Source organism: Myotis daubentonii, chromosome 3 (genome assembly GCF_963259705.1).
Source record: "Myotis daubentonii chromosome 3, mMyoDau2.1, whole genome shotgun sequence".
NCBI lineage: Eukaryota > Metazoa > Chordata > Mammalia > Chiroptera > Vespertilionidae > Myotis > Myotis daubentonii.
In genome coordinates, this window is record NC_081842.1 from 9,906,437 (window position 1) to 9,919,760 (window position 13,324).

The window sequence follows — 13,324 nt, forward strand, 5'->3', positions numbered from 1 at the left end:
ACGCTGCGGTAAAAAAGAAGGTACTCTTACCACTTGCAACAGCATGGATGGACCTGGGGAGCATTATGCTAAGTGAAATAAGCCATTCAGAGAAAGATAAATACCACATGATCTCACTCATTTGTGGAATACAATGAACAACATAGACTGATGAACAAAAATGGATCCAGAGACAGAGAAGCACTGAACGAACTGTCAAACCTCAGAGGGAAGGTAGGGGAAGGCGGGAGGTTGGGGGAAATGTAAGAGATCAACCAAAGGACTTGTATGCATGTGTATTAACATAACCCCGTGGTCGGCAAACAGCGGCTCACGAGCCACATGCGGCTCTTTGGCCTCTTGAGTGTGGCTCTTCCACAAAATACCACATGGGGGCGCGCACATACAGTGTGATTGAAACTCTGTGGCCCTTGCGCAGAAGTCGGTATTTTGTGTAACAGCCACACTCAAGGGGCCAAAAAGCACATGTGGCTCGCGAGCCGCGGTTTGCCAAGACGCAGTTTGCCAAACACTGGCATAACCAATGGACACGGACACTGGGATGGTGGGAGCTTGTCCTGGAGGGTGGCAGTGGCCGGGGAGGGGTCAATGGGGAAAAAGGAGACATATGTGATACTATAAACAGTAAAAAAAAGGACTTAAAAAAAAAAAAGCAGAGGAATATAAGTGAAGACACACCTGCTTGGCCCCAAGCACAGCAGTGTGATAGGTAAAGGACTTGAAAGCATTTTCAAAGGTCTTAGCCATGCTCAAACACCAGATTACATCTACACAGACCAGGAATGAAATGGAGACAACAGTGAGGACTGGGGGGCATAGCAGAAGCCAGGGCCTGGTGAGCAGGAGCCCAGGGCCTCTGCTGTGACAACTGCTGCTTGACTGAGGGCCCTGCGTTGGGTAAAGGCAGCAGCCAGAAGAGGAGGAAAAGCCCAAAACTAACAAAAGAATAAAAGGGCCTAACATGGTGATTTCTGGGAAACAATTAAGGAACATGAACAGGCACATGTTCAGGAAGCTGAAGAAAGGTCATACCCTCTGACAGAGTTAACGATCTGAAGGAAATCATCTAATCACCTCCAAGGCATTACACACTGCATGCCCAAATGAATTAACATAATTGAAAAATCAGAAACAGCCTATCTAACGTTGCAAAATGGGGAGCGTGGACAGAACTACATAATAATATGCGTTATTTAAAAATGCTTATAAAGAGTTCATTATAACAAAAAAAGATCATGATATAATCTTAACTGAAAAAAAATCGTACAAAATTCTATCCAGAACATAATCTCAAATGTGCAAAACATAAACATAGGAATAAAATTGTGAAAAGAAAAGTTTTTTCACCTATGAAATAATTCTGCATCTACATCTGTATCTATACCTTAGGGTCCTGTATGGTCCTGTACAAGACTGCTTAGTACACAACTCACAATACAAACAATTGTACACAATGGGGGGCATGGGGCTCCACCTGGTCAGTTCCTGGGATCACTTCAAATACACTCAGCTGGCTCCGGGTCTCCCGCATGTACCGCTCCTTCTCGGGACACATGTCTGGGCACGTCCCAACAAAAGTCCTCGCTTTGTCCAGGTCGGTTCTTTTCACCCGAGCTAAATGACATCAAGTAAATAGTAAGAACCTACCACACAGAATGGAGAATTCAGCGAAGTGTGTTTTCGTAAACTGTAATAATAAAAGTGTAATATGCTAATTAGACCGGGAAAGCTGGGGCTGCGAGGGCCGAGCCCATTGCATGAATTTCGTGCATCAGGCCTCTGGTGATAAAATAAGAACAAACATCACACAAATCACACAAAAAAAGAAAAACTTTTTAAACACTGGGACTCTGGGAAAGAAAAGCATGGCCTAGATCAGTGATGGCGAACCTTTTGAGCTCAGTGTGTCAGCATTTTGAAAAACCCTAACTTAACTCTGGTGCCGTGTCACATATAGAAATTTTTTGATATTTGCAACCATAGTAAAACAAAGACTTATATTTCTGATATTTATTTTATATATCTAAATGCCATTTAACAAAGAAAAATCAACCAAAAGAATGAGTTGTCATAGGTTCACCATCACTGGCCTACACACGGAGGGGGGGGTGTGTGCAGGCAGCAAGGCCTTCTTGCCTCTCCAGACGGATCTCTTCACTGCACACCACAGGCAGAGGGGCCCACAATGCATTCAGGGCTCCTATAATGACCTCAATAATAAAGACCGAGAGAAACAGCGATCAGACTATCAATCCCCAGCGGGAAAGTGGGGGAGGGAGGGGGTAAAGGGAAGAGATCAACCAAAGGACTTGTATGCATGCATATAAGCCAAACCAATGGACATGGACAATAGGGGGATGAGAGCATGAGTGTGGAGGGGGGGAGGAGGAGGGTTAATGGGGGGATAAGGACACATTTGTAATTCCTTAACTAATAAAGAATTGGGGGGAAAAAGAAAATGGTACATTGAAAAAAATAATAAAAAAAAATACTCATGGCTGCAGTATGTTTGTTAAAAGAATCAATTTGTTAAATGTACATATATCATTATTTTAAGTATTTCATTATGTTTTTAATGTAACAGGAATCACATAATGAAAGTTACCTGGTCCTGACCTGCATAAATCTCTATTATTATCCACAGAATTAAAATAACTACAAAAGTATCTTTTAGCCTGGGAGGAGTGGGTGTGGGGTGGATGGGGGTCAATGGGGGAAAAAAGGGAACATCTGTAATACTTTTAACAATTAAAAAAAAGTATCTTTTAAATGAAATGGAATGAACAACTTCATAATTTGAAATATATACATCTTATTTTTATTTTGGAAAATTCTAATGTCTAGCAATAATTTTATTTGGAATATAAAAATCACCATGTCAGTGATATAATTTATGATGGCAGCTTTTATTACAGTGTTAAGGAGGCACTGGGATTATTCCACTGATTCACAGCTTTTGAAAAGAGAAAAATCCTACAGTTAAAATTTAATTAAAACTTTGCAAAAAGCACATGTGCCTTTTTCTTTTATTTTTTCCACTGCACATCATTTTAATGTTAATAGAATACTTACTTTTGGAATAGGTAATACATTCACATGGTTCAATAACCCAAAGGTATAACAACATCCAAAATAGAACACACCCTCACACCTGGCACCCTCTCTCGTGACAATCAGTGTGAGCAGACCCTTCACATCTTCCATGACTATTTTATGCACACATAAAGTATGCTTACATATGGGGACATACACACACAGTTTCCCCCTTAATTGTACACAAATAGTAGCACACTACAGACTTCCTGCACCTTGCTGTTCTCACTTCACAATAAATCTTGATGAATTTCCATGACCTACAAGGGCCTCTGGACCTCTGCTCAGGGGCAGTCACCATACCTTGCCTCATGATCCTGTCCCTCTGGTCAAGCAGGCGGTACTTTTCCTCAGACGTTTCGGCCACAGTGCCTATCAGCGCACTGAGGGAGGACACGCACAGCCCAGGACTCTCAGAACCCTCAGAGCCCGAGTCAAAAGAGTCTCCTTCAAACAGGTGGGCCTTCAGAAGCCCTGACTTCTTCACTGGAGAGCTACAGAGAAAGCAACATATCAGAGCCTTGTGTCCATCTGGCATCTGCAAATGTCCACTTCCAAACACTTCCCTTATCTTTCAAGATTTTCTGCTCCTCTAAAGCTAATAAACTATAAACTTTGAAGTGAGACAAGCTTTGATAACGCTGGTATTGAGCAAAATGATGTTATTCATATTATCTGTGATTTAAAAATTTTTAAACATTTCGTACTTCTTTTAAAATGAGATGAGCCCATTGAAACAGCTGAAATGAATATTTATAGACTTCTATCTCAAAGAAATGAAATTCAGCCTGAAAAACAACACTTTACCACCACGAAGAATATCATGTCCACATGTTTTCATACATAACTTCATTTCAGTAGAAGAATGTACTATAAAAAACTGGGTATCCCCTCTCAGCTTCCCCATTTTCCAGCGGGCTCTCAGAATTCTGTGAGCTCCAATGTCAAAGAAGATAAAAGAAGGGTGGAGTACCGGGCCGGCATGGTCAGTGACTGAGCATCGACCTATGAAGCAGGAGGTCACGGTTCGATTCCTGGTGAGGGCACATGCCCAGGTTGCCAGCTCGATCCCCAGTGTGGGGTGTGCAAGAGGCAGCCAATCAATGATTCTCTCTCATCACTGATGTTTCTGTATCTCTCTCCCTCTCCCTTCCTCTCTGAAATCAATTTCTAAAAATTTTAAAGGGTTGAGTGAGAAAAGCAAAAACAAAAGCAAATCAGCAACTAAATTGTTAATTGCGAAGTTGAAAGTGAGGAAAATACATTGGCCGAAATAGGTGAAGGATTACAGACCTGTGGAAGCAGTCCTGCTGTGAAAGGGAAGGTGGGAACTCCAAGAAGAGGGGGGAGGAGAGGGAGCATTTGGAAGGAGACAGCACCCCATTGGAACACACTGTGGCTACCCCGTTATTATGCAGCCTCACGTGATAAGCTGAACCTACAAAAAGCCCTGTTGGAAACTGCTCTAGCGGCTATTAGGAATACATGGTTATGACAGCTAGTTAGAAGTTTTAAGGCAAAAAGTGACTGCTTGCCGAAACCGGTTTGGCTCAGTGGATAGAGCATCGGCCTGCGGACTGAAAGGTCCCGGGTTCGATTCCGGTCAAGGGCATGTACCTGGGTTGCGGGCAAATCCCCAGTAGGAGACAACCAAGATGGCGGCATAGGTTAACGCCGGAGTTTGCTGCTTTGAACAACTACTTCAAAAGTGAAACCAAAAAACGGAAGGGACATCACCCAGAACCACAGGAACGCTGGCTGAGTGGAAGTCCTACAACTAGGAGGAAAGAGAAACGCACACGGACACTCAGAGGAGGCGCAGTGCTGAAGTCAAATTCTGAGGTGCAGAGTGCGCGGAGCGGGCTGGCGGCGGAGGGCGCGGTTGTTGTTTTCAATCGGGAGGGAGTCGCAGACTGAGCACCAGATCCGGGCGAGTCTTTAGGAACCCAGACTCAAACGGGAGAAGCGGGACTGTCTGGCTTCGGTCAGAGCGAGTGCAGCTTTCTCTCCGAGCTTTGCAGCGGGTGCTGGGACTCAGAGAGGCAGAGCCCCTTGGGACAGGACTGAGAGCCGCCATAACTGCTCTCTCCGGCCCACCCTGTTGATCCTGTGCAACCCGCCCCGCCCAAGCCCTGCACAGAGGCATTTGCCGGATAGCCTCAGGCAAAGGCTAGATTAGCACCTCCCTAGAGGACAGAAGTTCTCTCACTGCTGACACAGCTGATTCTCATAGCCACTTGGCCTGGAGGGCAAACCCTCCCTGGAATTAGCTACAACAATCAAGATTTAACTATAAGACTGCGAACAAAGACCACTAGGGGGTGCACCAAGGAAGCATAACAAAATGCGGAGACAAAGAAACAGGACAAAATTGTCAATGGAAGAAATAGAGTTCAGAACCACACTTTTAAGGTCTCTCAAGAACTGTTTAGAAGCTGCCGATAAACTTAATGAGATCTACACAAAAACTAATAAGACCCTCGATCTTATATTGGGGAACCAACTAGAAATTAAGCATACACGGACTGAAATAACGAATATTATACAGACGCCCGGCAGCAGACCAGAGGAGCGCAAGAATCAAGTAAATGATTTGAAATGCGAGGAAGCAAAAAACATCCAACCGGAAAAGCAAAATGAAAAAAGAATCCAAAAATGCGAGGATAGTGTAAGGAGCCTCTGGGACAGCTTCAAGCGTACCAACATCAGAATTATAGGGGTGCCAGAAGATGAGAGAGAGCAAGATATTGAAAACCTATTTGAAGAAATAATGACAGAAAACTTCCCCCACCTGGTGAAAGAAATGGACTTACAGGTCCAAGAAGCGCGGAGAACCCCAAACAAAAGGAATCCAAAGAGGACCACACCAAGACGCATCATAATTAAAATGCCAAGAGCAAAAGATAAAGAGAGAATCTTAAAAACAGCAAGAGAAAGAAACTCAGTTACCTACAAGGGAATACCCATACGACTGTCAGCTGATTTCTCAGCAGAAACTTTGCAGGCCAGAAGGGAGTGGCAAGAAATATTCAAAGTGATGAATACCAAGAACCTACAACCAAGATTACTTTATCCAGCAAAGCTATCATTCAGAATTGAAGGTCAGATAAAGAGCGTCACAGATAAGGAAAAGCTAAAGGAGTTCATCACCACCAAACCAGGATTATATGAAATGCTGAAAGGTATCCTTTAAGAAGAGGAAGAAGAAGAAAAAGGTAAAGATACAAATTATGAACAACAAATATGCATCTATCAACAAGTGAATCTAAGAATCAAGTGAATAAATAATCTGATGAACAGAATGAACTGTTGATTATAATAGAATCAGGGACATAGTAAGGGAATGGACTGACTATTCTTGGGGGGGAAAGGGGTGTGGGAGATGTGGGAAGAGACTGGACAAAAATCGTGCACCTATGGATGAGGACAGTGGGTGGGGAGTGAGGGCGGAGGGTGGGGCGGGAACTGGGAGGAGGGGAGTTATGGGGGGGTGGGGGGGAAGAGGAACAAATGTAATAATCTGAACAATAAAGATTTAATTAAAAAAAAAAAATCAAACAGATTGTCAAACTGCAGCGGGAAGGCCGGGGAGGGTTGGGGGGCAGGAGGTAGGGGGGTAAGAGATCAACTAAAGGACTTGTATGCATGCATATAAGCATAACCAATGGACATAAGACACTGGGTGATAGGGGAGGCTAGGGGACTGTCTAGGGCGGGGGGATAAAATGGATACATATGTAATACCCTTTGTAATACTTTAAGCAATAAAAAAAAAAAAAAAAAATCCCCAGTAGGAGATGTGCAGGAGGCAGCTGATCAATGTTTCTCTCTCATCGATGTTTCTAACTCTCTGTCTCTCTCCCTTCCTCTCTGTAAAAAATCAATAAAATATATATTAAAAAAAATTATAAAAAAAAAAAGTGACTGCTTATTCATTTACATGTCAGGTAGAACTTCTGACAGCAACTGTATGATACATGGGACCCAGTCAGATGATTGAGGAGCCCCAGGGAACTAGCAAGTGGCTCTCTTTGTCAACCCTCTTATGTCCTTTCCCACTCCCACTCCTCTCCACTATGTTCTCCTCTCCTCCCGCCTTCCCTTAGCCCTACTCAGGTGTTAGTATATTACTGCACTTCCCTTTCATGCTTTGGCAGGACTGCTATGAAGTCCCTCCTGTTCACTGACAAAAAACCCACGTGCCATGTCAACTAAAGTCATAGGAAGGACCAGCCGCACCTTTTATTCATGAGGCTGCCGACTGCAGTCCTCCCCATGGGCTTGCCAAGAGGGGAGTGCTGAAAGGATGTGTCCTCGGGGCCCTGGCCAGCCTCACCCTCACCTGGTTTCTTCTCCTTGAGGGAAAAAGGTTTCTTGTTGGGACCTGAGGATGCAAGAGTCAGAACAGAGTGTATATGATATTACATGTCACTTGATACTGGATTTTTACTTATTTTTTTTTTTGAGAAAGTAAAATTCTTATAATTGTTACATGAGGTTACAAAGGAGCCCAAGGAAACACGGAGACAAAAGGATCCACTCGGAGCCACCCCCCTTTTGGCCTTGGGGAAGGGCTCCCACTCAAAGCTTAAAGGGTCTTGCAAACAAAGCATTAGAGACTCCAAAGAATATCTAAAAACTCACTTATTTTCTTCTTGTGCCAAAAGATAGACGTTTCTTCAGGCAAACCTTTTTTCCCCTTCTTCCTGGCCAGGGCTGCAGAAGCCTGGAAAACAGTCCACAACTCAAAGTGTGAGGCATCAGGAGTCCACAGGAAATGAAATTCAATATCAAACATAGTCAGCAAAAGTTCGTCCAACAGAGCAAAACCTCCACCCACCACGTGGCTGACCACACTATCGGCCTCCAGCCTTGGGAACTGCAGTCCTTTACTTGTCTCACATCTGAGATTTGCTCTCTCTTTTTTTTTTAATTAATGATTTTAGAATCCATAACCATGGCCTCACTGGCACTTGGTAAAATGATTCTCATTATCTGATAACATAGATAACATGGAAAGATACAGCCAAGTCACACGCACACACAAAGGGAAGTTGCAGAATGATGCACACGGGACAGAATGTATCACAAAACACATAAACCAAGAACATGTTAGTATACCTACAGATATACCTATGAAAATGTCCAGAAAAAATACACACCACTCTAGTAACTGTACTGGCTCCTGGGTAACAGGAAAGTTGGGGGTGATCAGGGACCTCAGCTTTGTGTTACCAATGAATTGCTTTACAATAACAAAGTTTTCCTTATGTTTTTCAAAGTCAACAATTCCTGCCTGACGCTTACATAATGGAAATAAAGCGACTGAAAACAAAAAAACAAACAACAAAAAAGTTTTTATATATCATGATACTTATTGTATATTTTTTAGGGTTCAGCTGGAAAAATAAGCACATTGCAATAGCCAAAAAATAACTTTTAAAATAATGACCCAGCAATTCCACCCCTAAGTATATACCATATGACCCAGCAATCCCACCCCTAAGTATATACCCAACAGAACTGAAAGCAGGATCTCAAGAGAGATTTGCACACCACATTCATGGCAACATTATTTAAAACTAGAGGCCCGGTGCACAAAATTCATGCACTCTGGAGGGGAGGGGGGTCCCCCTAGCCTGGCTCTGTGCCCTCACAGTGCGGGAGCCCCGCGATCAATGGCCCCAAAGAGGTAGGCCGGAGCTGGGGGTCCCGCCTCCGCGACGGGCATGGGACGCAGGAACCCTGACCACCCTCACTGGGCCCTGCCCCTGCAGCACCCCCGCAGGGCAGCGGGAACCCCAGTGGAAGCTGAGTGGAGCAGCTGCAGGGCACTGCCCCCGCAGCATGTGCAGCCATCTTGTGACCACGTGAGGGCATCATGGCATGAGGACCACCTAGCCTTTTATTAGTAAGATAGCTAGAAGGTAGAATCAATCTGTGTCCACTAACAGATAAATAAGCAAAATGTGGTCTATCCATACAATGGAATATTATTCAGTCATAAAAAGGAATGAAATGCAACCATATGAATGAACCTTGAAAACATGCTGAAAAAAGGCAGACACAAAAGGACAAACTGTATGATTCCACTTATTTGAAATATCAGAATAGGCAAATTCACAGAGATAAAAAGATTAGAGGTCACCAGAGGCTGGGGATGGAGGCAATGGGGAGTTATCACTTAATAGTTATTGAGTTTCTATTTGGGATGATGCAAAAGTTCTGGAAATAGATAGTGGTGTTGAATGCACAACACTGTGAATGTAATTAATGCCACTGACTTGAAAAAAAAATCAATAGGAAGGAATAAATAGCAAAAACCCTAAAACTGTGCACATATTTACACAAAACTTCCACTTTCAGAAATTTTAACAAAGGATATAAACTAACAAAAATATATGCACAAAACTGTCCACAAGTAGAATGCTGACCAAGAAAGTAAACAGGATAGAATGCCAGGTAGCATTTAACAATCCAATTCTAATCTAGGCAGCTAACGGATTTCAGAAAATACTACAGATTATCACATGAAGAGATTACCAACAGTATTTACAGTATGATCCCATTTGTGCAAAAACAATGTGACCCTATATTTGCAGACACTATCCAGAATATTCAGTCAATATCCTGGAGGAGAGAATTATGGGTGATTTGGTGCTTCTCCCATAGTATATTGGCAGGCAATACTTCTAGTTAACAAAAGTATGAAAACATGCTTTCTACCTTATAAATTCCTATAGAACTTATTTTTCCCCCCCACAAGAATATTTTTTAAAATAATAAAGATATAAATCTACATAATGTGAGCTACAGCTATTATGCACAGGGGTACTTACATACATACAGGATGGGGCATACTAGTAAGTGGGTTTACAGTTGTATGTGAAACAGTTTATTCTCATATTATTATTTATTAATTATTGTGTTCTTTTCCATACCAACAACTATAAACCTACTTCTGCCCGACGATGTATTTAAAATTAGGGTATAAACCAAAAATATCTCTGGGGAATGTGATTATAAGGGGATTTCACTTTTTCAGTATTGTTTGAGTACCTATAGCAATCGTGTACTATGACCAAATAAATCAAAAACAAAACAGAACTCAAGTTTGGAAAAGTACTGTGTGGTTATGGAGCCAATTCAGTGTGTTTCAGAAGAATCTGACTTCATGGGACTCACCACAGCATTCAGTAGGGGCTACACGCTTTTCACTAATGACTCCAATTATGAAGAAAAGTGCTATTCTAGCCTCTGCAAGGTAAGAACAAAATATTCTAGTACTTTCCTACATTCTAGCAAGCAAATAACTGATTTTTTAAAAAAAGGTTTTGGCCCTAACCGGTTTGGTTCAATGGATAGAGCATTGGCCTGCGGACTCAAGGGTCCCAGGTTCGATTCCGGTCAAGGGCATGTACCTTGGTTGCGGGCACATCCCCAGTAGGGAGTGTGCAGGAGGCGGCTGATTGATGTTTCTCTCTCATCGATGTTTCTAACTCTCTATCCCTCTCCCTTCCTCTCTGTAAAAAATCAATAAAATATATATTAAAAAAATAAAAATAAAAAAAGGTTTTGAAGTGACAAAGTACATTCCTACTTTATTACTTTAAAACTATTTTTTCACTCACACACACTCAGTCGGGAGTACTTACATGATCGAAGAAATACACCACCGCGAGGTGCTTGTTGCGCCTGGAGTAAGTGCGCTGCACTTTAGCGATTTTGCCAAAGTGATTCTCCAGAAAGGTCCTGTTGTTGAAAAAGTCGGGAATGTTCTTGCACTGGATCGCTGTGACTTCAGAGGGAGAGAAGCCCCCAAGACTGTCTGTGCTCTCACTTCTTTTATTCTGACGCCCAGGAGTTCCTCTTAGAAAATCTAGGGGATCAGAAAATGGGCACAGAACTGTAGTAGGTGCAATGTTTCCAAACAGGAGGCACCAACTATGTCAGGGCAAAGGAAATTTCCATGTGTGTGAGACCTGCTCCAAGATCCTATGGTATTAATGTCCCTAATGTTTACAGGGGCCTTAACCAAAAAAATCAAGCTAATACCCAGGAAAGTTTACCAAGAACTTGCCATACAGCAAGGTTTACTGCATGTTGTACATTTTTAGAGCTCACCTTCTTTTTTATCTCTACTTTCAGTTTCTTCCTCTTTCACACCTGGAAGCCGGGAAGCTGCCAGAACAGACTGACTCCCTCCTGGCATGGCCATGTGATCATTTTCCCCAGACTCGGCACAGCCAATTTCCTTTCTGGATTCCTTGTTGCCCAGACGACTGACTTCTTTATTGCTTTTGAAAACATCCTGTATAGTCCGACCAAACAGAGTACCTCCCCGGGGCCGATTCAGGCGGACCGGCCGCTTATCGGGAGGGTGATCACCCCTCGACAGAGGGTCCAGGTCTTCCACTGCGTCGTGGCCATATCTCCTTGGGGAGCGATCCTGATCCTCCTTCCTTTTCAGTCCTTTCATGAAGCTGGAAAGTGGCTCCACTTGGGAAACAATTTCTTCACATCCTTGTCTGGCACCTGTTTTGCTAACTGGGAAGGGTTCCCCCAATGATCCTGAAGAAGTGGGAAAGCTAGTGAAGCTACTATGAAGACTTCCAAATAGTGATTTAGGGCCTTTCTTCTCTTCCTCCACATTTTGACTTGACAAAGCAAGGGTAAAGGGTGATGACGAATTACTACTATCAACTGGTTTCGAAAAGGTAAAATTTGATTTAGTAGCTGAACTTGTCACCTGTGTAAAAGAAAATGGAGCCTGTCCTCCAGGTCCACTACTAATTGGTGGGGAAAATGTGAAAAATCCGGAAGTAATTTGGCTTTGAGTTTTCTCTGGCTCGGATTCAGCCCCCAGTATTGGTCTGAACACTGAATTTTCCAGAGATTTAAAGCCGAACTCTGTTTTCCCAAAACCAGAGCTTGCTACTTCTCCAGTTTCTGGTGCAAAAGTAGAAGTACTTGGGAAAGCCCCAAAGTTGGGTGATTTAAAAGTAATGCCTGGGTTTCCAGGCACACATGAACTTGAAGGCCCAGAGGCAGATAGAAAGGATGGAGTGTGCTCAAGTCCAGAAAAGAGTCCAACATTTGAGGTTTGGGAGAATCCTAATGTTTGTGCTGAAGAAGAGTGACCTACTCCAGACGTTGGAAAGCTAGATATCTGTGAAAATCCTGAGCTTTTCCCAGATACTGTGTTGTTTTGTCCAAAAAGAGACGGCTGACCAAATCGAAAGGGTTGCTTAGCCTGAGGTGTTCCTATGGAACTGCTGGAAGATGTCAAAAAAGCACTAGGCTGCTGCCCGCTGAAAGGGTTAGCTGGGTTCATCTTCTGATCCAGTTACTAGAAGGTAATAAAGATTTCCCTGTACAAAGCAGTCCTCTTCCTTAAACAGTTTGTTGAACTAGGGAGCTTCCCGCTTCATTTCATGTAAGCTGAAAGACAAAAATTCAGATCGTCAGAGCTTTGTGCCGCTGGAAAACTAAGAACAGAATTTTTCATCACATGTCACATTCTAAATTATTTAATAGGCAGACAAAGCAAAGGGCCAAGTATTCTTATTTTCTGAGAGATAGAGGGTTCTTTTTTCTTTCTTTTTTTTGGGGGGGGGAGTATGGGGTGGAGGACGATATAAATAAATTACTTTATTACAGATGTTTAAGGCGTGACTAAAGGCCAAATCATTTTACTAAATTGGTAAATTCACCAAAAACCTCAAATGTTAATTTAAAAAAAAAAAAAAAGAATGTTATTACACTTTTCAAGTTGAAGAGAGCAGTTTCTCCTAACTTCTTCCAACCTCCATAGCCAGGCGATCACACTGTGACAATTAGAACATCGGTGTTTCAGTTCTCCCACCTAATTATTCTCCGAGTAACCTTAACACTAAATACTCTTTCCAGACACAGAAATGAAATGTTTTTATACCGGGGCTACTCCTCGAACGAACCAGCTTAGAGGTCAAGAGTACTCACGCGGAGAGGCCGCCCTAGACTCGGGAGGGGCTGGAGCGAAGCATCACGACCCCATCTAGCAGGCGGCTCCATAGGTCCCCGCACAGGCCGCACCCTGGGCCCGGCGCCTCGCTGTCCCGCCCCGTTAGCGACACGCGCGAAGCGGGTCCAGGGAACAGCGAGAGGTGAAGGGGCAACCTCTGCCCCGCCCTGACCCCGCGCAGCGCTCACAGTCCGGCTCAGGGACGCCGCCGTTTCGGGGTACCTCCGC

The 13,324-nt window shown here is 43.3% G+C and overlaps 1 protein-coding gene across 1 annotated transcript in view; it reads right to left on the minus strand.

Annotated features, from left to right (window-relative positions):
- MCM3AP (minichromosome maintenance complex component 3 associated protein) overlaps nt 1-13,209 on the minus strand; it is a 45,242-nt gene extending 32,033 nt beyond the window's left edge. Inside the window, exons 1-7 of the mRNA XM_059686745.1 lie at nt 13,075-13,209; nt 11,218-12,534; nt 10,749-10,972; nt 7,738-7,819; nt 7,333-7,477; nt 3,397-3,587; nt 1,475-1,614 (exon numbers count right to left, since the gene is read on the minus strand). Coding sequence (XP_059542728.1) covers nt 1,475-1,614; nt 3,397-3,587; nt 7,333-7,477; nt 7,738-7,819; nt 10,749-10,972; nt 11,218-12,427 — 1,992 coding nt within the window. The 5' untranslated portion in view covers nt 12,428-12,534; nt 13,075-13,209. The remainder of the gene's footprint in view (nt 1-1,474; nt 1,615-3,396; nt 3,588-7,332; nt 7,478-7,737; nt 7,820-10,748; nt 10,973-11,217; nt 12,535-13,074) is intronic.
- Between the last annotated feature and the right edge of the window lie 115 nt (nt 13,210-13,324).